This window comes from Chelonia mydas, chromosome 20, assembly GCF_015237465.2.
Source record: "Chelonia mydas isolate rCheMyd1 chromosome 20, rCheMyd1.pri.v2, whole genome shotgun sequence".
Taxonomy (NCBI): domain Eukaryota; kingdom Metazoa; phylum Chordata; order Testudines; family Cheloniidae; genus Chelonia; species Chelonia mydas.
In genome coordinates this window covers 1,561,511-1,585,853 of record NC_051260.2, presented here as the reverse complement: position 1 = coordinate 1,585,853, position 24,343 = coordinate 1,561,511, and the positions used below count along the sequence as shown (strand labels likewise).

The 24,343-nt window shown below is 66.0% G+C and overlaps 1 protein-coding gene across 3 annotated transcripts in view; it reads left to right on the top strand.

Annotated features, from left to right (window-relative positions):
- Positions 1-24,343, top strand: part of KMT2D (lysine methyltransferase 2D) — a 49,756-nt gene that overhangs the window by 14,225 nt on the left and 11,188 nt on the right. Inside the window, exons 13-41 of one of the 3 annotated variants that reach the window (XM_043532704.1) lie at positions 134-247; positions 871-981; positions 1,111-1,215; positions 1,587-1,768; positions 2,563-2,727; positions 4,254-4,363; positions 4,490-4,537; positions 5,242-5,454; positions 6,142-6,285; positions 6,519-6,635; positions 6,902-7,026; positions 7,219-7,408; positions 7,640-7,720; positions 8,543-8,647; positions 9,338-9,502; positions 10,029-10,113; positions 10,320-10,564; positions 10,955-11,028; positions 11,152-11,202; positions 11,490-13,250; positions 13,796-13,969; positions 14,484-14,632; positions 15,239-17,295; positions 17,885-18,008; positions 18,108-18,195; positions 18,486-18,552; positions 18,820-19,052; positions 20,890-21,384; positions 21,469-24,210. In XM_043532704.1, the coding sequence (XP_043388639.1) occupies positions 134-247; positions 871-981; positions 1,111-1,215; positions 1,587-1,768; positions 2,563-2,727; positions 4,254-4,363; positions 4,490-4,537; positions 5,242-5,454; positions 6,142-6,285; positions 6,519-6,635; positions 6,902-7,026; positions 7,219-7,408; positions 7,640-7,720; positions 8,543-8,647; positions 9,338-9,502; positions 10,029-10,113; positions 10,320-10,564; positions 10,955-11,028; positions 11,152-11,202; positions 11,490-13,250; positions 13,796-13,969; positions 14,484-14,632; positions 15,239-17,295; positions 17,885-18,008; positions 18,108-18,195; positions 18,486-18,552; positions 18,820-19,052; positions 20,890-21,384; positions 21,469-24,210 (10,320 nt within the window). The remainder of the gene's footprint in view (positions 1-133; positions 248-870; positions 982-1,110; positions 1,216-1,586; positions 1,769-2,562; positions 2,728-4,253; positions 4,364-4,489; positions 4,538-5,241; positions 5,455-6,141; positions 6,286-6,518; positions 6,636-6,901; positions 7,027-7,218; positions 7,409-7,639; positions 7,721-8,542; positions 8,648-9,337; positions 9,503-10,028; positions 10,114-10,319; positions 10,565-10,954; positions 11,029-11,151; positions 11,203-11,489; positions 13,251-13,795; positions 13,970-14,483; positions 14,633-15,238; positions 17,296-17,884; positions 18,009-18,107; positions 18,196-18,485; positions 18,553-18,819; positions 19,053-20,889; positions 21,385-21,468; positions 24,211-24,343) is intronic. The other 2 variants (XM_043532706.1, XM_043532705.1) reach the window with 2 other exon arrangements.

Below are 24,343 nucleotides of genomic sequence, written 5' to 3'. Positions count from 1 at the left end.
CCACGTGAGTCCCAGGGGCTGTGCCATCTCCTGGTGCCCCCTGGAGCGGGCGGGGGGCCATGCCGGCTGGAGCAGGTCCCCTGGCTCTGGGAAGCCTGGGTGTTGCTGTAACCCCCCCTCCCCTCGGCCCTAGGGTCGCAGCAGCAGCTTCCCAGGGAGGAGGCGGCCCCGAGGCGGGACCCAGGGGGGCCGGGGCCGGGGCCGAGCTCGGCTGAAGTCGACCACCTCGTCCATTGAGACCCTCGCGGTAAGGCTGGGCTGGGGGGGTGGTTCTGCATCCCTGCGTTGCCCCCCCGGCCCTTGGAAGCGGCTGCTGTGGGGCCTCTCGCTCCCCAGGGTGGGATCTGTGGGGGGACCAGGCCAATCCCGATGTCTGGAGCACTGGGGTTGGCGAGTGACCCCTAGGAGCGTTGTGCTGGTGGGCTCTGATTCCCCCTCCCCGTGGCTCAAACCAGAGCTGGTAGCCTCTCCATCGGGCAGTCGGTGGGATTGGTTGGGGTATGCGGGGGCTGGCTCAGATCCCAGGCCGGGAAGACTGGCTGGCTGGGGGGGACATGCCTCCAGGGGGCTCTGGGTCTGATGAGCTGCAGGGTAGGAGTGGGGACAGGGCCTTTCCCCTCGTGGGCTGTGGGGGGCTGCAGTGCAGGGTTCGGCACATTGTGCTGTTCTGCTCATTCTCCCCCAGTGTCTCAGCCAGGCCCCACTCCAGCCTTGCAGGGGGAACCTGGTGCTTCCGTCCCCAGCTCAGCTGGCCGGATTGGCACAGACCGGCGCCCTTGGGGTGCCTGGCTCGGTCTGGGGGGGGGGTCGGGGGGTCCGTGCCTGCTCTGTCGGTGACGTGTTCTCACCCTGTCTCGCCTGCTCCCCCAGCTGGCGGATATCGACAGCTCCCCCAGCAAGGAGGATGACGAGGAGGAGGACGACACCATGCAGAACACTGTCGTGCTTTTCTCCAACACGGACAAGTTCGTTCTCATGCAGGTGGGGGAGCAGATGGGCCCCACGGGGAAGGAGGGGGTTCTGGGGAGGGGAGGAGCCGAGTTCTGGGCTTGGCCGGGGGGCTCTGTGTGTCTCTGCCCAGCCCCCCGACGTCTGTCTCTCCCCTGGCAGGACATGTGCGTGGTGTGCGGCAGCTTCGGGCGCGGGGCGGAGGGGCACCTCCTGGCCTGCTCCCAGTGCTCCCAGTGCTACCACCCCTACTGCGTCAACAGCAAGGTAAGGTGGAGTGGGAGGCCCTGGGTCCCCCAAGCCCTAGTATGGGCCCCCTGGCCCTGGTGCACCTTTGGGAGCAGCTCTCCTCCTGCACCCGGGTTCTCCCGTCAGCTGCCATTTCACATGGGCCCCAGTGCCACTGGGCCCCTTCCAGCATGGGGCTGGGTCCCTACGGCTGGTCCCACAGGCTGCGTGCCTGGCCCCTGGACACTTTCCTCTCTGCCCCGGCAGAAGTGCTCTGAGCTGGGTCCAGTGCCATGGACAAGGGTGTGACCTCTGTGCCTATTGATCCTCCCCCTCCCTGCGCCAGCCCTGCGGGGGGCGGGGCTCCCCTCCCTGCCCCCTCACAGTGCCAGCCCCGCTCTGCTCCCCAGATCACCAAGGTGATGCTGCTGAAGGGCTGGCGCTGCGTGGAGTGCATCGTCTGCGAGGTGTGCGGCAAGGCCTCGGACCCCTCGCGCCTGCTGCTTTGCGACGACTGCGACATCAGCTACCACACCTACTGCCTGGACCCGCCGCTGCACACCGTGCCCAAGGGCGGCTGGAAGTGCAAGTGGTGAGCGCCAGAGCCGGGGCCCCGACCCAGCCGCTCCACGGGGGAGCCTGCTGGGCAGCAGCGATGCTGGGCTGGAGCCAGGGCAGCCGTGGGGCTTGCCGAGGGCGGGGGGAGCCTGTTCTGACCCCCAACTTGATCCGTCTCTCTCTGTGTGCAATGGGGCCTGGGCCTGGGCTGGGGTGCAGTGCGGCATGAGATGGGCAGTGCATGGGGGGCTCTCGGTGGGGTGGGGCAGGCCGGTAGGGGTGCAGTGCGGCATGAGATGGGCAGTGCGTGGGGGGTTTTGGGGGGGACGGGAGAGGCCGGTAGGGGTGCAGTGCGGCATGAGACGGGCAGTGCGTGGGGGGTTTTGGGCGGGACGGGAGAGGCCGGTAGGGGTGCAGTGCGGCGTGAGACGGGCAGTGCGTGGGGGGTATTGGGGGGGACGGGAGAGGCCGGTAGGGGTGCAGTGCGGCGTGAGACGGGCAGTGCGTGGGGGGTATTAGGGGGGACGGGAGAGGCCGGCAGGGGTGCAGTGCAGCGTGAGACGGGCAGTGCGTGGGGGGTATTGGGGGGGACGGGACAGGCCGGTAGGGGTGCAGTGAGACGGGCAGTGCGTGGGGGGTTATTGGGGGGACGGGAGAGGCCGGCAGGGGTGCAGTGCGGCGTGAGACGGGCAGTGCATGGGGAGTTATTGGGGGGACGGGACAGGCCGGCAGGGGTGCAGTGCGGCGTGAGACGGGCAGTGCGTGGGGGGCTCTCGGAAGTGCCGGGGGGCGAAGCGGGGTGCTGGTGCTGACCCGTCTCTCTGGTAGGTGCGTGTGCTGCGTGCAGTGCGGGGCGGGCTCCCCCGGATTCCACTGTGAGTGGCAGAACAACTACACGCACTGCGCCCCCTGTGCCAGCCTTGTCACCTGCCCCGTCTGCCGGGCGAAGTACGTGGAAGACGACCTGCTCATCCAGTGCAGGCACTGCGACCGGTGAGGCCCAGCCCCCTTTCTGCCTGGGGGAGGTCGGTGGGGGGCTAGCCATGGGGCTGCACACAAATGGTGGGCAAACGTTTTGGCCCGAGGGCCACATCGGGGTTGCAAAACTGTACGGAGGGTCGGGTAGGGAAGGCTGTGCCCCCCAAACAGCCTGGCCCCCGCCCCCTCCCACTTCCCGCCTCCTGACTGCCCCCCTCAGAACCTCCAACCCATCTAACCCCCCCCCCCCCATTCCTTGTCCCCTGACCGCCCCCCCCTCGAGACCCCTGCCCCTAACTGCCCCCTGGGACTCCGCTCCCTGTCCCCAGATTGCCCCAACCCCTATCCACACCCCGCCCCCTGACAGACCCCCCGGGACTCCCACCCCCTATCCAACCACCCTCTGCTCTTCATCCCCTGACTGCCCTCTCCTGGGACCCCCCACCCCTAACTGCCCCTTGGGATCCCATCATCCAACCATCCCTGTCCCTTGACTGCCCCCCCGACCCCTATCCACACCCCCGCCTCCTGACAGGCCCCCCGGGACTCCCACTCCCAATCCTCCCTGTTCCCCGTCCCCTGACTGCCCACCCCCCAGATCCTCCGCTCCATCCAACCTCCCTCTGCTCCCTGACTGCCCTGCGGGACCACCCGCCCCCTTACCATGCTGCTCAGAGCAGCAGGAGCTCGCCGCCCGGCTGGAGCCAGAGCGCAGCGGTGTCACTGCGCAGGAGGGGCCGGGGGCCAGCCTCCCCGGCCGGGAGCGCAGGACAGTCCCGTGGGCTGTAGTTTGCCCACCTCTGTCCTAGGGGGTCCGACACCCCAGCTGGTGTTTGCCCCCTGGAGCCCGTGCCAAGCCCCCTTGCTTCATGCAATCTGCGGCTGGTCGCTGGACCTGGGAACAGCCTCTGGGAATTCTGGGACAGCTTCCAGTGAAACATGCAGATGGCCAACACAGCCCTCCTAATCCCTGCTCCTTGGGCTATTGGGTTAGAGACGGGATCTTATCCACACTGGCACACATCTTCTCAGCTCGATATGGCACCATTAGGGTTCAGAGTCAACAGCCTTGGTGAGGAGTCGGGTCAGTTCATGCCTCCAAGAGCTACTGTTTCAGGCTCTCTGCAGGCTGTTGGGTGGCTCATATTTTTTTTAATTTTTTTTAATTTTTTTGAAAGGTTTCTGAAAATATAAGGGCCAGAAAGATGTAACCGATCTGGAACAGGGTTCTGCCTCGGGGGATGCACACGGGGCTGTGCTTGGGGCCCTGCCCCTGTCGCAGGAGGGTCTAAGCGAGAGACCAGACTTGCTTTTATTGAACGGGTCCCTGCAGAGCTCCCTGTTGGGGGCTGGGTTCCCCCGGTGGAGATCAGCTTGTTCCTTGGCTTCCCCAGGACAGGCAGCTGGGAGGGTTCCCTGGGGCGCTCGGGGGGTGCCTCCGGGAGCAGCATCGAAAGGAGTTCCTGAGCCAAGCGCCTTTCCCCTGGGGAAGCGCCGGGCCCCATGCTACGCCCCATCCCTTACCCGTCCCTGTCCCCCAGGTGGATCCACGCAGTGTGTAGCAATCTCTTCACGGAGGAGGAGGTGGAACAGGCAGCAGACGAGGGCTTCGACTGCAGCTCCTGCCAGCCCTACGTGGTCAAGCCAGTCGGTGCGTCCATGCCTCCCCTGCGCTGGGAGGCAGGTGCTTGGGGCAGCAGGGAGGGGCCGAGGGACTGGGCCGGGGGAGTGGGCTGGGGACTCGGGTGGACTCACCGCTGTGTGTTTCCCTCCCCAGTTCCCGTCGCCCCCCCAGAGATCATCCCGGTGAAGATCAAGGAGCCGGGTAAGTATGTGGGGAAGGGGACACGCTCTCCACTCCGTGTGACCGAGCTGCACTCGCTGCCCCACTTGGGGGGTTCCAGTGTGTGCCCCGTCCCCCCGAAGGGCCTCTGGCTGAACCAGGCCCCCAGCCCGGGGGCACAGGAGAGTCCATCCCTATCCCAGCTGGAAGGAAGAAGCTGCCATGGGGGCTCTGAGCCCTGCCAGTGCTTGGGACGAGTCGGTCTCACTGGGGCTGCATCACCTTCTTCCCAGGGAGGGGTGTGCTGCAGAGGCCAAGACTCCTGGGTTCATTCCCGGCTCAGGGAGAAGAGTGGGGTCTAGTGGTTAGGGCTGGGAGCCCGGACTCCAGGGTTCTGTTCCGGCTCAGGAAGAAGAGTGGGGTCTAGCGGTTAGGGTTGGGAGCCCGGACTCCAGGGTTCTGTTCCTGGCTCGTGGGGGTGGGGAGGGTTGTGGAATCCAGTAGTTGGAGCAGGGGGTCAAGGAGTCTCTCTTGCCTTGAAGAGCTCACAGTCTGAACGGGCTAGACAAAGGGCACAGAGAGGCTCAGGGACTGGCCCAAGGTCTCCTAGTGGGTCAGTGCAGAGCCAGGAATAGAACCCAGGCTCCTGGTCCAGCACCCCGGCTATGAGGCCAGCCTGCGTCCTGCAAGTGGAGAGCGTGTGATCCGTAACTCTGTCGTCTGGCCCTGCCTCCTTCCCCCCACAGAGCCCCAGTATTTCCGCTTCGAAGGCGTCTGGCTGACGGAGACCGGCATGGCCGTGCTGCGCAACCTGTCCATGTCCCCTCTGCACAAACGCAGGCAACGCAAGACCCGGCTGGGCCCCCTGAATGGGGAGGGGGGCCTGGAGGGGGGCGACCCCCTGGGTGCGGACGAGAAGAAGGACGGGGATCTGGACGTGGATGACCTGAAGGGTGAAGGTGCGCTCCCCTCTTGTGGCCCCTGCTCCCGACCGCCGGCTGGCGCGGTACGCACGCGTGCCGGTGCCTGCTGCTTGGGCTGCCACCTTACTGTGCTTGGAGAGGAGCCAAGATGCCAGGGTTCGTTGCCAGGCCTGGTCAGCCCCTCGAGCCCACCGAACCGAGAGCTCTTGCCATGCCTGGGAGGGCAGGTCTCGGCTCAGTGCCTGAGGGCGTTGGTGCTGTGATGGGTGGGTGGGAGGTGGCTGCAGCTGGGATCCTCCAGCACTGGGGTGCAAGGGGGACGTATACATGTGCAGGGAGGGGCGTGTGCGCAGGTGGGGTGCAGGTGAGAGGGAGGGACATGCACGGGGAGGGGTTGGCACGTTGGCAGAACTGCATGGGGTGGGGTGGGGAGAATGTTGCTGGGCCCAGCTGGGTGGCAGTTGGCTTTCAGGGGCCCATGGCTGGTGGGGGGAGGATGCACCAGAGAGAGGGGTACCCCTCTGTCGCTGATGGGCTGAACTGGCTCCTCCAGGGTCAGTGTCGTGGGGAGAAGGGGCGCAGCTTGGCGAGCAATGTGTGGGGCTGGGTGTGGGAGTGGGGGATTCAGGGGGTCTGGATTGTCGGTGGACTTTCCCTCTGCCGTAGTGGGACTGGGGGGCACGAGGGAGTCCCGCTCTGACGTCTCTCCCCCCCCGCGCGCAGGGGGTGTGGAGCACATGGAGTGTGAGATCAAGCTGGAAGCTGCTGCCAGCCCCGACCGGGACGGGGGCGCCGACGTGGACTCGGGGAAGGGGCTGGAGGATTCGGAGGAGTGCAAGAAGAGGAAGCGGAAGCCATACCGCCCCGGTGAGTACTCCTGCACCAGTCCGTGACAGGGGGACGGCTAATCAGCTGGGCTCTTCCGGGCCTTGTCCATGGTGGCTGACGGAGCCGTCTCGCTGAATCTAGCCCATCAGAGCGGGGGCTGGAGGGTGTCGGTTCCAGCGTCTTGTGCCCTGGGCTCTGTGCAGTGAAACCCCCCGGCTAAGCAGGGCTGAGGCCTCCCTCTGTAACCCCCCAACGCTCCTCTTCCCCCACAGGGATCGGCGGGTTCATGGTGCGGCAGCGGAAGTCCCATACCCGGCTGAAGAAGGGCTCGGCGGCGCTGGTGGAGGCGTGTCGCGAGGTGCTGAGCGCCGAGGGGCACCCGGAGGACGGTAGGAGCCGCGTGCGCCCAGGCAGTGCCTGGCCCTCTGGCATTAACCTCTGTGTCGTGGGGTGTAGCTAGGACAGAACACCACCCTCCCCAACCCTTAGTTCTGGGGATCTCATGGAGGGAGGTGGGGCTGCACCACAGGTTGTGCGGGGAGGCGATGGGGAAATCCCTGCCCAAGGCAGGGCTCGTTCCAGGAGGGCCCCAGGTCTCCGGGGTCCTTTACTCCCTCCTGGGGAAGGCGGAAGTAACGGGAGCTGCTGTTCACAGGGGCGCCGGCGGAGATCCCAGCGGAGGGCGCTGCGGAGCAGGGTGCAACGGAGGTGGACGAGAAGAAGAAACGCAGAGGCAGGAAGAAGAGCAAGTTGGAGGACATGTTCCCTGCCTACCTCCAGGTAAGCCAGGCTGCGGCGGGACAGGGCCATGTCAGCCCCCGCTGCTGGGGGCAGAGGGTAGGGGGAGGGGAGGGTGGGGGAGCTTCATTGGGCAGAGAGGTGGGGATGGGGTCTGGCTCCTCTGTTAACTCTGGTACGTGTCCCCTGGCTCCCTCCCGCCCCCTCCCATCCCCTTCCCCACTCCTTCGGCAGGAAGCGTTCTTCGGGAAGGCGCTCATGGACCTGAGCCGGAAGGCCCTGCTGGCTGCGGGGGGTGTAGGGGATGGAGCCGCCTGCCCCCCCTTTGGCCAGGGTGCTCCCAGACCAAGGGTGGACCCTGGGGTGCCCGGCACACTCCAGAAGGCGCCTGGAGATGGGAAGGAGACCCCTGCCCATCTGAAAGGTAAGGGGGCTGCAGAGATGCCCTTGGCTTCTGGGCGGAGGTTGGCAGGGGGTAGGGCTGGCCGGTGGGACTTGGCTTGGTGGGGAGGGATCTGAGGGGCTGGGCATGGTCACCTGGACTGGGGGCGGGTAGTGCCAGGAGCCGGAGATCACCCTTGCCAAGGGGCTGGCGTCACGGGAGGGAGGGGCCGTCTGCTGGCTCAGCGTCCCCCTCCTGTGACACCCCCCCCAGGGGACAGCAGCATGGACAGCAGCACCCTGGTGGCCCAAGAGGAGGACCCGAAAGGGGCGGAAGCGAAGGCCGAGGACCCAGGTGAGCACCTCCCACCGGGCTGGCCCGCGGGTGGGGAGCGGGGGCTGGGGGGGGCTGGTGTCCGGCCCGTGGCTGGGGGGTGTTCCCTGTGGGGACGGGACTCAGCACTATGGCAGGCTGGTACAGAGAGCTGGGGGGTTATGCAAATAGAGTGACCCTCATTTGAATATCTGAATATGCCGGGCCTTATTTGTATAACCTCCACCATGCCTGGAGCTCCCCATCTTGTTGACCAACTCCCCTGACCATAGAGATCCTGTCTAGAGTGTACTCTCCAACTGGCCTGTGGCCATAGAGCTGTGCCACTCTATCCATCATGGCCAAGCACTCTAGCTACAGCTCTATGGCTGTGGGCTGTTATCTAGGCAGGGTGCGTCTATGGTCAGTCCCGGAGGACTCCGGAGTCTCTATGGTTGGGAGTCCTAGAGTGATTCCCCCACCTTCAGAACCATAGAGATGTAGCCTAGAACATCACCCTCAGTTCCTACTCTTTTCAGGGAAAGCGAATGCTGAAGGGGGGGGGGGGGGACTCCCAAGCTCCCAGGTCACGACCCTGGCACGCCCGCCCCCGATGGGGTGGGGGTGGGGGTCACGACCCTGGCACGCCCGCCCCCGATGGGGTGGGGGTGGGGGTCACGACCCGGGCACGCCCGCCCCCGATGGGGTGGGGGTGGGGGTCACGACCCGGGCACGCCCGCCCCCGATGGCATGTCTGCCCCCATTGTGCGTGGGGTGGGGCAGGAAGATATCTGCAGCGGCACACCCCCTGGCCACGGGTGCTGAGCTGGGGTGATGTGGGTGGCGTGTGCGTTTGTCTCCCAGGGACAGAGGAGCCGAAAGGTTCTCCGGATCCTGGGGACAGCGAGAAGCCCGCGACGCCCGGCGAGGGTGCTCTCAGCTCCGACCTTGACAAGATCCCCACAGAAGGTCAGGCTGCCGGACGTCCCCTCACACCTCCCTCGGTTCCGTGCTGGTGCCAGCCGGGGCTGGCGAGAAGGGCAGAAACGGGATAGTTAAACCAGGGCCCCAAGCTGAGGGGGCCTCCCAAATGCCTGTCACTAGGGTGAAATGGGAGGGGGTGGGGCCCCAGCAAACATGTGCTGGAGCCCACAACGGGTCTTGCCAGCCTGGTGACAGCTCCCCCAGAGGGTGACATGGGCTATTCCCAAGGCAAGGGACTTGCCAAGACCAGCTTCCCAGGCTAGTGGCTCAGTCCTGTGAGGGATACTTAGGGATCGGAGGGCAAGTCCGATCCCTTTGGTCCCCTCTGCTGAAGCCCCTGGTGGTCCGGGGAGACCAGTTCCCGCAGCTTGTTGCATAGAACAGCTGCCGACCAAGCAGGGGATGGTGGTGACCCTGTTTTCTCAGTCTGAACCAGGTTCCATTTTATCTGGTTTAAAAGGGCTCTGAGAGGGGGTGGGGTCTATTAGAGTAGAAGGGACCCAAGCGTCAGGACTTTTCCAGCTGCGCAACTGGCGTGCTGTGTGAGGGGAAGTCTTGTCCGTCAGTTTCGCCCTGGAAGATGGTGAGACTGGGACGGGGTGGATCCGCACACGGGGCATGAGGCCATGCAGCTCCCCAGCCCTGTGCTCATTGTCATCGTCCCTCTTCTCCCAGAATTGCCCAAGATGGAGAGCAAGGACATCCAGCAGCTCTTCAAGGACGTGCTGGGCTCTGCCGAGCGGGAGCAGCAGCTGAGCTGCGTGGCGGCAGGGATGGAGGCCGGCATGGGAGGGCGAGACCCCAACCGGGCACAGCTCTCTCAGAGGCCCTTCCTGCAAGGTGACCTGTCTGTCCCGTGTGGCGAGTGTGGCTGATAAATTACAACCCCCCTCCAAAAACTCCTGGTGTGAAAGGGCTGCTCTTGGGACCGGTTGTGAGAGGCAGGGCCAGCAGGGGGCGCTGTCTGTTAGGCCGGGCAGGACACAGGAGAGCAAACCTGGGCGTGTTCGGTGTGCCCCATCTCCAGCCCCTTGCTGTGCAGCCTGGTTTGAGCAGAGGCAGCACCATCTAGGGGCTGGAGGACAGCATTGCGGGACCGGACTCCTGGGTTCTGTTTACTGCATTGATGTGTTGTGTGATCTGTGGGCAGGTCACCCGTCTTGTGCCTTTGTTTCCCCATGTGCAATAAATAGGGTGATTCCTAGGGGAGGAGAAAGTGGTGTTAGGACTCTTTAGGAGCTAGGCATTCACCTGGCTTGGCTCTAGGAGCCCTCTCGGGGCAGGTGGGAGGGGGAGTTGGGGATGGGGGGGCTGCCTCTGACTCGCATTGCCAGCTCTCTGCCACATGGTTTGGCTTCCCTCACAGGGAGTGTTTCTCTGGGCTCTCTCTCCTCCGCCGTCCCCATGGAGTCCTACTCAGGAGTCTGCCAGTCCCCATTCCTCGATAACAGGTATGTTGGTGCGTGCCAGGCGGGCAGTGCTGGTGCCCTTGGGAGGGGCAGGGCACGGGGTTCTTCAGGAGATGGGGTGAATGCGGGTCCCTAAGGCGCTGGGGGCTGCTTCAAGCCAGGGGCTGGAATCTGTCCCAGCTGGCATGTGCCCTGGGCTTTGCCAGCAGCCCTGGTGACTCAAGCCATGTGCTTTTTCCCCGGTGCAGGGAGAGAAGTGGCTTCTTCAGCCCAGACCACTGCGAGCCCGAGAGCCCCTGGGCCAGCAGCTCGGCTGCCACCACCCCCTCCACGCCCACCACCCCCACCACGGAGGGTGAGGGGGATGGGCTCTCCTACAACCAGCGGAGCCTACAGCGCTGGGAGAAGGATGAGGAGCTGGGCGAGCTGTCCACCATCTCGCCCGTACTCTATGCCAACATGAACTTCCCCAGCCTCAAGCAGGATTACCCAGGTAGGCAGCTGCTCTCGCCCCTCTGGCTGCCCCCTTCGGGAGGGAGGGGTGCTCAGTAACCAGCCTGTCTTGACCTCAGTGGCTGAGTGAAGGCTCTTACCCATAATCCTCTCTGGTATGAGGGCACTGAGCCCTTTCTCCTATTGCGGGAATAGTTCCTTGCCCATAGTCCTCTTGGCATGAAACTGCCGTGTTGGCTAAGAAGCTCTTTACCCAGAGAGCTCTCTGGCACGAAGCCCCTGGTCATGCATCTTGGGGAGCCCAGGCTGGGGGGATGTCCCCACACCTGCCCTGACCCGGCTGGGGCTTGGGATGTAAACCCCAGATGCTCCAGAGACTCCAGCTGGTGATTTGGGGCGATCGTAACCTCTGTCTCTGTCCTCCTCCCAGACTGGTCCAGCCGCTGCAAACAGATCATGAAGCTCTGGAGAAAGGTCCCTGCCCCGGACAAAGCCCCCTACTTGGTGAGTCTCCTGCGTGGGCCCGCTCCCCGCTGGGGGCTGTGGCCAGGGAGCGTGACCTGCTCGCGGGGGATCGACAGGGAGTCTCACAGCCCAGCTCTGAGAACTGATTGTTTTTTTGTGCAGCAAAAGGCCAAAGATAACCGGGCGGCTCATCGCATCAACAAGGTGCAGAAGGTACGTGCCGGGGGAGAACGCTCCGGACGCGGGCAGGAGCCTCGTGGGGCTCCTCTCTGTCCTTCCTTCCTCTCGGGGACCCAGACTGGGCCAGGGAGGAACTGGAGCAACTGGCCCCTCCTCTGACTCTGCCGGGTCCTCCCTTCCCTGCCCCTATCCCCCTTTCACAGCCCAAGGTGGTGGGTGGGTGTGAGGTCGGGGGATCCGACCTGATGCCGTCTCAGGCTCTCTGCAGCGCAGAGAGGATCCCCTGGCAAGCTGACCCCCACCCTGCGCTGTCTCTGCAGCAGGCCGAGAGCCAGATCAGCAAGCAGACCAAAGGGGAGGTGCTGCGCAAGCCTGAGAGACCCGCGCTGCACCTGAGGATCCCGCCGCAGCAGGGGGCGCTGCCTGGTGCTGCGGGGCAGCCTGTCTACATCAACAGCCCGCTGGCCCTGCCTGGCTCCACGGACGGGTTCCTGAAGTCCCCTGCTGGCGTTGAAGCGGGGGCCGAGTCCAGCGAGCTCTCCCTCAAGCTTCCTTCCCAAGTGCCTTCGCACGACCCCTACAGCATGGCCCCCACCTACCCGCTGGAGCCCCGCTTCCCCTCGCCCCTGGGCCAGAGCCCCACTGCCGGAGCTGCCTTCCAGCCCTTCCCCACGCAACAGCAGCAGCAGCAGCTCCTGCCCACTCCCCGGCCGGCCCTGGGCCCCCAGCCTCCGGAGTTCCACCCCACCTCCCCTGGACCCCCCCGGCACCAGCCCTCCACCCCAGACCCCTTCCTGAAACCTCGCTGCCTCAGTGGCTCTCTGGACAACCTGTCGGTGCCAGGGAGCCCTGGGGCCAGGCCCCCCGAGCCGCTGCTCTCACCCCCTCCATTCGGGGAGCAGAAGCGGAGCCTGGAGGCTGGGGGGCTGCAGGTGAAGAAGGAGGAAGGGGGCCCGGGAGTGTGTTCTCCTGGCTACGTGGCTGCCATGGGCTACGCCGATTCCCCGTCCCACCTCTCCTCCGCCGAGCTGAAGGCGGCCGACGTGTTCAAAGCCCCCCTGACCCCACGGGTCTCTCAGGTAGAGCCACAGAGCCCAGGGCTCGTGCATCCCCATCCCCAGGCTTTGGCCCCCTCACCTCCCAGCCACCCCGACCTCTACAGGCAGTCGCCCTCCGTGTCCTGCTACTCGGACCCCTATGCCCAGCCCCCCCTGACGCCCCGGCCACAGCCCCCCGAGAGCTGCTGTGCCCTGCCCCCCAGGTCCTTGCCTTCTGACCCCTTCTCCCGCATCCCCGCCAGCCCACAGTCCCAGTCCAGCTCCCAGTCCCCCCTCACCCCCCGGCCACTCTCCAATGAGGCTTGCTGCCAGTCACCCGTCACCCCTCGCTTCCAGTCGCCCGACCCCTACTCCAGACCCCCCTCGCGCCCCCAGTCCCGGGACCCCTTTGCCCCCCTGCACAAGCCCCCGCGGCCCCAAATGCCTGACTCCGGCTTCAAATCGATCCCAGTCTCCCACAATCCCCCAGCTGGCGGGGGCTTCCCTCCAGCCCAGCCCAGTGACCCTCACTCCAAGGGGCCGGGAAGCCAGCAGCCCCCCTTTGCTCGCTCCCCCGGAGCCAGCGTCTTCCCTGGCGCCCCGGCGCAGATGCGGTTCACCTTCCCCCCAGCTGTCTCGGAGACCCTCAAGGGTTCCCCCTCCCACCAACCCCACGGGATGAACAGCCATTTCGCCTCTAGCCAGCCCGTGGGCAAGCCCCAAAGCACCAACTATGCCTCCTCGCCCGGCTTCCACCAGGCCGGTAGCCCCCTGGGGCCTGGCAACTGCCCTGCTGAAACCTACAGCCTCTCTCCCCTGCGGCCCCCCTCGGTGCTGCCACAGCAGCCCCCCAACCCCCAGCAGCAGCAGGACGGCTCCCTGACCTACTTGCCCCGAGCCGGTATGGCGCTGCCAGCTGACAAGCGGGAGGAGGTGGTGTCGGGGATCTCTGCTCTCCCCAGCCGGGAGCTGCCCGAGCTGCCCGTCAGCCAGGAGGGCACCCTCAGCAGCGTCAGCCAGTCGGAGCTGGAGAAGCAGAGGCAGGTGAGCACTCCGCTTTCTCCTTAACCCTTGGGGGTGACTTGGCTTTGGGGGCAGTGGCTCGGGGCACCCTTGAGCACAGACCAGGTGCACGGTGAATCAGAGGTCGAGCTGGGACTGCTGGCTCCCAATCCCCCTGCTCTAACCACTGCACCCCGCTGCCCTCCCGGCGCCAGGCACAGGATGTGTGAGTGCAGGTGGGGGCTGAGCCCAGGGACACCGTGACTTCGCCTAGAGGATACAAGGGAGAGCTGGAGCCCAGGGAATGGCTCTTTGCCCTCTAGTCTCTTTTACTTGCATGGACTGGGGCTTGGGTGCTGTTCCCGGCTCTGCCGTTAACTTGCTGGGTGACTTGGGCAAGGCCCTCTCCCTCTCCGTGCCTCAGTTTACTCTCCCACCTGTGTCAGTCTAGTCAACTTAGGCAGAGAGTCTCCAAGCTGCCCTGGATGTCCTGTCCCCGCTCCGTCCCCAGATGCTCAGGGGTAGGGCGGTGAGTTCCCAGGGTGCAGTCTAGGCCCTGCTGTAACGGTGCATCCCTCATCTCCCAGCGCCAGAGACTCCGCGAGCTCCTCATCCGCCAGCAGATCCAGAGGAACAACCTGCGGCAGGAGAAGGAGAGCGCAGCCGCCGCCACCAGCTCCTCCCAGGCAGCGTGGAGCGCTGAAGCCAGCAGCCCGGCCTTCGAGCAGCTCAGGGGCCTGGCACCCTACCAGCCAGCACAGGTAGGGCAGGCGTGGCTGGGGCCACGTGAACATCTCCGTAGCCGTATGGGCCACGTCGTGCTGGCCCCAGGGCCGCTGGGCTGGCCTGGCCTGGCCCGGCCCCAGGGGCAGTCGGAGCCGGCCAGTGTGGATTTGGCTCTGCGCGTTGACGAACACAGGCCTTGACGAACACAGCGCTTCGAGAAGCCCCGCGCTCCCACGAGGGCCCCTCGGAATGGGGCCGGGGGCTGGGGGCACAGATCTGGAAGTGCCTGTCACCTGGGGAGCTCCCTGCTGCAGGGTGTCGCCAGACAAAGCGCATGGGGAGACTCGGATGGGGATGGGGCTAGTCCCAAACAAGGGCAGCGAGATGCAGTAGTTAGAGCCGCCCGTTGCCTGCAGCAGAGAAGCTTGAGCCTAGGCTGGGGTCAGGAGGGAAGTCAGGATCCCTCACAGCTGGAGGGGAAGGGTGCAGGCGAGGGAGTGATCTGTAGGAGTCGGGACACAGGTGGAGTCGCTCTTCCTTCCTTCCCAGGACAAGAGCACCCTCGGGAATCTGCCCGCAGCCCCTGGTAGCAGCAAACTCTCTGGGCCAATTATGGTGCCCGTGGCCTTCGCACCGGACGAACGGCTTTCTCGCCCGCCTCCTGCCGCCACGCCCTCCTCCATGGACCTCAACGGCAGGTGCGTGTCCCCACAGCTGCTGGAGGCGAGCAGTGCTCTGGCCTTGCTGCTCTCACAGCGGGGAGAGGGCAGGGCACGGCACTTCACTTACCCATCAGACCCTGCCCTCATCTACACGTGGGGAAACTGAGGCCCACTAGTACTCAGCAAGTTTGTGGCAGAGCTGGGAATAGAACCCAGGAGTCCTTGCTCCCAGGCCCAGCTAGTCAGAGAGCCTCGCTCCCCTCTCTGGAATCCACTGGGGGAGTGGGGGGCTGGGATTTCTGGGGAGGCCCCGGTTGACAGGGTGCCGTCACTGAGCCCCCATCCCCTGACATCAGACGTGGGTGGGGAAAGCCGTTGGCAGGTCTGCTGGGGATTCAGCCTGTCCGACAGGAGCCCCTCAGTGGGGCGATGCCGTGCTGGGGCGTGGCCTGCCCGTGGCCGCTTCCAGAAGCCCCAGCTGCTGCTGACTTGCCCCTGAGGTGGGTGAGCGAGGGAGCTCCTTGGCTATGGCTCTGCCCTCGGGCGGATGGTGGCACCGGCACCCTGTGCGGGCCAGGAGCTGCACCTCCCGGGGCGCCCGAGGCAGGGGCCGCTCCCTGACCCTCCCTGTCTGTGTTGCAGGCCGGCGGTGGGAGCCCCCCAGACCTTCTTCCAACGCGGCATGTTCCAGGGACCCTCGCCGCAGCAGCAGCAGATGTGGCAGCAGCAGGCGGCCGTGCGGCTCCCCAGCCCGGCCCGCTTCCAGCAGCCGCCTGGCCACGAGCTCGGCCGGCCGGCGCTGGGGGGCCTGGCTGGGCGCGTGCCGGGCCCTGCCGAGCAGATCCCATCCTCGCCCGGCGCCATGGGGGCCCAGTTCATTGAGCTGCGGCACAACTCCCAGAAGGGGGCAGCCGGGGGCATGGGCTCCCCCTTCGCCCAGCAGGGCCCCCCGGCCAGGCCACGCTTCTTCCTGCCCGGCGACGAGAGCTCCAGCCAGGTCCTGCGTGCCTCTGTCATGCCTCTGGCAGCCCCGGTCCTGCAGCCCCCGAAGCTGCCGGCCCCTCTGCCGCCCTCTGCTTCGTCCCCACAGGGGGCTCAGCGGAGCCACCAGCCTCCCCCCAAAAGTGGCCCTCCGCTGCCCCCGCCTGCCAGCGGCCTGGAGCTGCAGCATGGGCCACCCCGCCCGCTGTCGTCCACCAGCCTGCGCCCCGAGGGCCCCAAGGACAGCCCCGCCATGGAGCCCCCGCTGGCTCCAGCCCCGGCTCCAGCTCCCAGCAAGAGCCACCTGGCGCTGGAGGGCGGGCGGCTCCCGTGCGAGGTCCCGGGGGAGCCCGACCTGGACGACGACTTTGACTCCCACAAGGACCTGGAGGACGACGACCTGGCCAACCTGAGCCTGGACCCGGACGTGGCCAAGGGGGACGACGACCTGGGCAACCTGGACAACCTGGAGACCAACGACCCCCACCTGGACGACCTGCTGAATGGCGACGAGTTTGACCTGCTGGCCTACACTGACCCCGAGCTGGACACGGGTGACAAGAAGGACATCTTCAACGAGCACCTGCGCCTGGTGGAGTCGGCCAACGAGAAGGCTGAGCGTGAGGCCCTGCTCAAGAGGGAGCCAGCTGGGCCCTGCCCCAAGGGCCCCGGGGAGCTCAAGGAGCTGGCACCCCCCAGGGAGGGGCTGGCGCCTGCCCCCTGCCCTTCCAGCACGGCACCGGCTCCCCACCCGACCTTCAAGGCCCAGGCTAGCATCCTGGAAGCCAAGCCAGCCTCCCTGCCGGCTAGCGTCCAGCCCAAGCTGGAGGATGGCTGCCTGAAGACATCCCCCTGCCAGTTCAATGCTGGTGCCTCTGACCGCCTCCCGGTCCCCATCAAGTCGGAGGCCCTCCAGGGGGCCGAGAAAATGACTGCCTCCCTCGGCCTGACGCTCAAGCCTGGCCAGAACCTGTTGAATCCCGGAGCGGGGCCCGTGCGGCTCGGCACAGCCCCCTTCCCAAACAACGGCCAGCCTGCCACCTCTGGCTCAGACAAGGGCCCCTACGCTGCCCCGGGCCGCGGGCTGGCACCCAGCCAGAGCACTGCCCTGCTGGAGCTGGATGGAGGGGCCTTGGGCCTGGCCAACGCCCAGCACTCACCGGCTGATGACCTGGAGAAGATGGAGAGCTCCCTGGTGGCCAGCGAGCTGCCCCTGCTCATCGAGGACCTGCTGGAGCACGAGAAGAAGGAGCTGCAGAAGAAGCAGCAGATGTCGGCCCACCTGCCGGGGGGCGCCCAGCACCTCCAGACTGTGCAGCCGCACTCCATGCTGGCTCACCCTGCGGGGCCAGCCCAGCCCCCGGACGGGCAGGCTCCCCGCCTGGTGGGGCCCCAGCAACAGCTGCAGCTGGGCCTCATCGCCAGGCAGCAGAACCTGGTGCCCACCCAACAGCTGATGACGCAGCAGCAGCGGGTGGTGGGACCCCAGCAGGGCCAGGTGCTGGCCCCACACATGGCGCAGCCGCAGCCCCAGCCCCAGCCCCATGTCCTCGCGGCCCAGCACGGCGTCCAGCCGGCGCTGACCCCGCAGCCAAACCAGCAGCAGGTGCTGGTGCAGAAGCAGATACCTGGGGTGCAGCCGACCCCCATGGGCATGAAACCCCAGCAGCTCGTCATGCAGCAGCACCAGCTGGCCAACAGCTTCTTCCCTGACACAGGTAGGAGCCAGCGGGGGCAAAGGGATGGCAGACTTTTGAGGTCCCAAGTTCAGATCTGGCCCCGCATCTGGGGAAACCCCTCCCCATTTGAAGGGAGCTGGGGGGGTCTCGGAGGAGGAGCGTCCCCTTGGCCCTGAGCGACCACAGCTGACCAGCCAAGGACTGAACGAGAGTGGGAAGCTGAGGGGTGACCCCGTCCGACCTGGCTGGGGCGTGCTTGGGGTGGGCGACTTGCCTCTCTGCAGCTTGCACAGGGGTAAGAGTCACACTGCTGGGGAGTCGTCCTGTTCCCTGCCCCCCACAGCAGCGTGGATGGGGCCTGTGCCAACTGCCCGCTCAGGCCGTGGAGAGCAGCTCCATCCCCGCTTGGGCCCGCCAAACATGGATTCTGGAAATTGGCATCCTTTAGCCACGTCTGTTGTCAGCTGCCCCTCCTCTCTGGGTTGGGGGCACTGAGACTCCCACGCAAGGGGTGGCGGTTCCTCCTGTGGTCTCGGAGCCTGGTGGGCGTTAGCCGGGGGAAGCAGCTGGGTCTGCCAGGGGTGGGAGCCCTGCAGCGGGCTCTGGCTGACGCTCCCTCTCCACGCAGACCTGGATAAGTTTGCGGCTGAGGACATCATGGACCCCATCGCCAAGGCCAAGATGGTAGCGCTGAAGGGCATCAAGAAGGTGATGGCTCAGGGAAGCATTGGGGTGGCCCCTGGGATGAACAGGTAAGGGGGGGGGCATGTGTGGGAAGGGAGCAGGCAGGCAGGCGGCTGAGGGCAGCAGCAGTTCCTGGTTCATTCTTCTCTCTTGATTTGGTTCCAAAGGCAACAGGTGTCCCTGCTGGCTCAGCGGCTCTCGGGAGCCACGGCCACCGCCGAAATGCAGAACCACGTCCCAGCTGGGAGCGGACAGGTGAGCACGTGGCTGTCTGGACCCCCCGGGCTGCCTTGCCCAGCAAATACCCAGCACCGGGGCGTCTCCGCCACCGTTCTGGGGCTCGTGTGTGAGATGAGTTGGGTGGGTCACGGGCGTCTGCACCGAGAATCGCCCTCGCAGACGGGCCGAGTGCGTGGAGGCTACAAGGGGAGGGTGTCAGTGTGAGGGGCAGCACTGGGGGGGGCAGAGGCAGGGGGCAGTCTGTGGTACTGGGGGCTGGGGTGGGGGGCGTGCACATGATCATAAACATTCTCTATCTCTCCTAGGAGCGAAGTGGCAGCGACCCGTCTCAGACCCGCCCCAACCCACCCACCTTCGCTCAGGGCGTCATCAGTAAGTAGCTGGTGTTGGGGGGCAAGTGTGGGGGAACCCCCTGCCAGGACGGGGGTCACTTGGAGGGTTGTATGGGCTGGCCCTGGGCATTGGGCTCCCCCCCACCCTCTTGGTGCTCTGTGGGGCTTGGCTGTGAATGGAAATGCTGGATTTTCTCTGAGCCCCAGTGACCGAGCTCGGGGGGACCATCTTCCCTGGGGGGGCCGGGGCAGTGCGGGAGAGGAGCGTCTCCACGGCTCTGTCTCACCGCAGCGCCCCTCTCTGCAGACGAGGCCGACCAGCGGCAGTACGAGGAGTGGCTCTTCCACACCCAGCAGCTCCTGCAGATGCAGCTGAAGGTGCTGGAGGAGCAGATCGGCGTGCACCGCAAGTCCCGCAAGGCCCTGTGCGCCAAGCAGCGCACCGCCAAGAAGGCCGGCCGTGAGTTCCCCGAGGCCGACGCTGAGAAGCTCAAGCTGGTGACGGAGCAGCAGAGCAAGATCCAGAAGCAGCTGGACCAGGTGGGGGACTGGGGGAGGGGGAGCAAGCGTGCCAAGGGGGTGGGGTGCTGGAGGAAAAGCCTGGGGATAGAGCAGCTGGAGGAGACTATGGCCGTGCACGGGGGGCAGCCTTCACCTGCAGGTGGGGCGAGTTTGTGGTTAGAGGTTGGCCGGGCTGGTGTGTGACGGGTGGGGGGCGCACTGGGTATGGCTGTAGCAGGCATGGGGGGGGCAGGGCTGGCGTGTGACAGGCCAGTTGTGGGGGCACTGGGTATGGCTGTGGCAGGCGGGGGGCTGGGCTGGCGTGTGACGGGCCGGTTGGGGGGGGCACTGGGCACATCTGTGACAAGGCGGGGGGCCGAGCTGGCGTGTGACAGGCGGTTGGGGGGCGCCCTGGGCATGGCTGTGGCAGGCGGGGGGCCGGGCCGGCGTGTGATGGGCTGATGGGGGGCGCCCTGGGCACAGCTGTGGCAGATGGGGGGCCGGGTGTTATACCAATAAATTAAAAACCAGCAGGATCTTATTAAAGGGGAAAAGGCAAAATACCACATTTATTGTGAATACAGAAAGATTCATAGTAAGCAGTGAGTTATAGCGATAACATTCCATTCAATCTCATATTTATTCTCACACTCATTCTTACAAACACACACACACAGGTTCTGCAAGGTTGTTATCATAGTTACCAGCCTTAGAGTTGCTCATGCCAAGCCACTGGCCAGGTGGCCTGGACATGAGGAGGGAGCAGGGCCTTGTCAGATGCTCATCTGATGCTCCTGGAAGTTGGTTTGCAGAATCAGACCCCCAAGTTCTCACTTTCTAGAGTCCATTTTTATAGGAATTTCTTCCTAGGCCAGTCTATGGGAATTGCTTCATCATGCTGTTGCTGAATCAATCAGCAGATAGCATATTCCTGACGGCTCCGTGCTGCCAGATGTGATCTTGTCCTTTGGTTCTCCCATCCTTGAGGCTGTTGGGTGGATTCCAGTCTGCCCTCCGGGGGTCCTCTGGTTATATCCACTTGACGCCTTCTTCAGCCGATGGACACTGGATTCTTAGGCTGGCACCTCCCTGATCATTCAGTTATTATCCACACCAAGCATCCATCCACATACATTCTCTATCTCTATTTTAATCACAATTGTTAACAAAGCAAGATGAATACAACAAAAGGGCGGGGAGTCTCTGGGGGCTGTTTCTGTTGTGACAGAGTATTGCTTTGAGTCTCTCTCTGTGTGAATTGCTTTGAGAACAGACTCTGTCTTAGAATGTGCTAACGCAATTAGCAGCTTGCAAGTTTCACACATAGAGGGAGAGAAACAGTACCAAAAACCAAGAGACCTCTTCATTAGTAATACCCTGGAATTTAAACTATGGGGAATCAAACTCATTTGTGATTTTAATACAGAACTTCTTTAATATGATCCAACACGGCTGTGGCGGGTGGGGGGCGCCCTGGGCACGGCTGTGGCGGGTGGGGGGCGCCCTGGGCACGGCTGTGGCGGGTGGGGGGCGCCCTGGGCACGGCGTGTGACAGGCGGGTGGGGGGCGCCCTGGGCATGGCTGTGACAAGGCGGAGGGGGCGCCCTGGACACGGCTGTGGCAGGGCGGGGGTGGGGTGGGGGGCGCCCTGGGCACGGCTGTGGCAGGAGGGGGGCTGGGCTGGCGTGTGATGGGCGGGTGGGGGGCGCCCTGGGCATGGCTGTGACAAGGCGGAGGGCCGGGCAGGCGGGCGAGTGGGATCGACCTGGGCTCGGCTGTGACAAGGCGGAGGGCCGGGTGGGCGGGGGCCGGGCGGCTGCGCTGCTGGGGGCCCCCGCCTGCCGGCCGGCCGGGCTGACCGCACTCTCCCCGGCAGGTGCGGAAGCAGCAGAAGGAGCACACCAACCTGATGGCCGAGTACCGCAACAAGCAGCAGCAGCACCAGCAGAGCGCCGCCGCGCTGGCCCTCAGCCCCTCGCAGAGCCCCCGGCTCATGGCCAAGCTCCCGGGGCAGCTGCTCGCCGCCCACAGTGTCCAGCCGCAGCTCCCCCAGCAAACGGGGGCCATGGTGGGGGCGCAAGGCCTGGGCCAGCAGCCCAACCAGCTGGCAGGGCAAGCGGGCGGCGTGCGCTTGCCCCAGGGCGGCGTCTCCATGGCGGTCCAGCAGGGCCTGTCCTTCCTGGGGAACGCCGCCGTCCCCAGCACATCCAGCAGCTTCTTCCCCGGGAGTCCCGCGCTCCGGGGGCTGGCCGCCGACACCCGGCTGATGCAGGAGAGGCAGTTGCAGAGGATGCAGCTGGCTCAGAAACTGCAGCAGCAGCAAAGCATGCTGGGACAGGTGTCGTTGCAGCAGCAAAGCATGCTGGGACAGGTGTCGCTGCAGCAGCAGCAGCAAAGCATGCTGGGACAGGTGTCGCAGCCGCAGCAGCAGCAGCAGCAAAGCATGCTGGGACAGGTGTCGCAGCCGCAGCAGCAGCAGCAAAGCATGCTGGGACAGGTGTCGCAGCCGCAGCAGCAGCAGCAGCAGCAAAGCATGCTGGGACAGGTGTCGCAGCCGCAGCAGCAGCAGCAGCAGCAAAGCATGCTGGGACAGGTGTCGCAGCCGCAGCAGCAGCAGCAGCAGCAAAGCATGCTGGGACAGGTGTCGTCGCAGCAGCAGCAGCAAAGCATGCTGGGACAGGTGCAGCAGCAGCAAAGCATGCTGGGACAGGTGTCGCAGCAGCAGCAGCAAAGCATGCTGGGACAGGTGCAGCAGCAAAGCATGCTGGGACAGGTGCAGCAGCAGCCCCCTGCTCCCCAGCAGGGCGGTGCGGGGCAGCCCATGGTTCCGAAGCAGCAGGGCATCCTGGTCCAGCAGCTCTCGCCGCAGCCGCAGCCAGGGATGATGGGGCACTCCCAGGCGTCCATGCTGCAGCATCAGGGCGTGGCGGGCCGCCAGAACCCCCCGAGGCAGGTGCTGTTAGCGCCCCACCAGCAGAGGGTGCTGGGCTCGCCTCAGCTGGTGCAGCAAACTCAGGGCCTCCTGGGCCACCGGCTGATTTTATCGCCGGCGCAGCAGCAGCAGGCCGGACTTCTGGGCCAGTCACGGCCCTTGCTGACGCAACAGCAGCAGAGCTCTCGCGCCCAGCATCAGGCCCTGCTGGGTCAGGGGCAGGGGCAGGCCGCCCAGCCGGGCCTCGTGGGGCAGGGGCAGGCTGCCAAGCAGCAGCTACAGCACTTTCCACAGCATGGGGCCCTGGGCCAGTCCCCCTCCATGCCACACTTGAGTCAGGGAGGTCAGCCAGCCCCGCAGGGCGCGGCCGCCAAGGAGCAGCAGGGAGGGGCAGAGAGCGCTGTGCTGCCCCCAGAGGGTGCCGAGGGCAGGGGACAGCATCAGGTTCAGCTGACCGCCGCTGTGGGTGTGCCGGGCAGCCAGGACCTCGGGGGGCAGCCGCACATGGGCCCTCAGGAGCAGCTGGGCATTCAGAACCTCAGTCCCCTGGCGCTGGCCGGCCAGGAGCAGCAGCTGCAGAAACACCAGCCTGAGCTGGGGCAGCAGCCGGCCATGGCGAGCTCCCTGCAGCTCCAGCAGCCGCAGCGAATGCAGGGGGGCCAGCAACAAAGCAGCCTGCTTCATCCGCCGCTGCAGAACAGCGGGGGGCTGGCGCAGCTGGGGGGCGCCATGAGGCAAGAGCAGCCGCACTCGGACCCTGCCCAGGGGCCTCACTTGCTGGCCCCGCAGGGCTCGGTGGCAGAACAGCAACAGCAGCCCGGGAGCATGACGAGCCAGGCGCAAAGGATTGCGGGCCAGCCGCCAACACAAAGCCAAGAACAGCAGCCGAAAGGGCTGGGGAGCCAGCGGCAGCCGACCGCGGGGCAGCGGCTCCCCAGCCCGGCAGGGCAGCACAAGGCTGGGCCGATGGGGCAGCCGCAGCAGAGCCTGCTGGTCCCGCAGGCATCCCACGCGCAGAGTATCCTGAGCCAGGTGTCCGCTCCGGTGATGGGCCAATTCCGAGCTCAGCTGCAAGGCGTCATCTCCAAAAACCCGCAGCTGCGGCACCTCACCCCGCAGCAGCAGCAGCAGCTGCAGGCCATCCTGGTGCAGCGCCACCAGCAGAGCCTGCTGCAGCAGAGCCAGGCACTGAGGCAGGCTGGCCCCTTCCCGGGGCAGGCCCAGGCATCGCTGGAGCAGGGGCCGCACCCTCCCTCGGCCCTGCCGGCCTCCGTGGTGCACCAGCAGCCGAGGCAGCCGGGGACGGTGTTCCATGTCCGGCCAGCCGGCCCCTCCGCTGCTGCAGAGCAGATGCAGCCAGGGTTTGTCATGGAGCAGGCGACCGCCGGCCAGCAGAGAGTGCCGCTGAGCGCCCCCCAGCAGCCACTAGCGGAACTGGTGCACACGGCACTGGTGGGGCGTAGTCCCCAGCAGGGGGTGCTCAGACTCTCGGCCCCGCCGGTGGCCACCCCGGTCCCGGCGCCCATGAGCATGGTCAGCCTGGGCTCTGTGCATCAGCACCCCCCACCCAGCCGGGAACAGAGCCCCCAAGAGCCAAAGGAAGCCTCCCCGCCCACCCTGGCCAGGCCGCCCAGTGTGGCACAGAGCCCTGGGGCGCAGCCCGAGCACAGGCTGACGCCCATGCAGAATAGCTTCCTGGTGGAGCCGGTGCCCGCTGTCCCAAAGCCACCCCCCAGCCAAACAGGGGAGGAGTCCTTTGCTGGGACCCCTGGCCACTGGGAGCCAGCAGCGCAGGGTCCCAATTCCTCTCCCAGCATGGAGCCCATGGATGGATCGAGAAAGCCACTGGACCGCAGCCTGGCCGGGAGTCAAGTCAACGGGCAGGTGGTAGAAAGGCCGGGCCCACAGGCCTCTCCTCTGGAAGGGGGGGCCCTGCCAACCGAGGCCCCCGGGGTCTGCATCAAGCAGGAGCCCAAGGAGGAGACGGCGCCGTGCGTGCTGGGCGGGGGCCAGGCTGTGAAACGCGAGGCCAACGGGGAGCCGGCGCCCACCCCAGCCAACAAGCTCCTGATGGGTAGCCAGCTGCTGGCGGGCGCCAGGTCTGAGGCTGGGCACCTGCTGCTGCAGAAGCTGCTGCGGGCCAAGAACGTGCAGCTGGCGTCGCAGCGCTCCGCCGAGGGGCTGCGGTCCGAGCTCAACGGGCACAGTGACGGCAAGCTCTCGGGGCTGGAGCAGAGGCTGCAGGCAGCGCCCCCCGGCAGAGAGGTGAGTGGGGGCCATGCCGGGTGTGTGTGGGAGGGTACGGCGGGGGGGGTAAATGCAGTGGTGTGCAGAGCACGCACCCGTCCCCTGCCCTGCAGTGTGGGTGGGGTGGGGCAGCAGGCAGCCCCGTGACTCA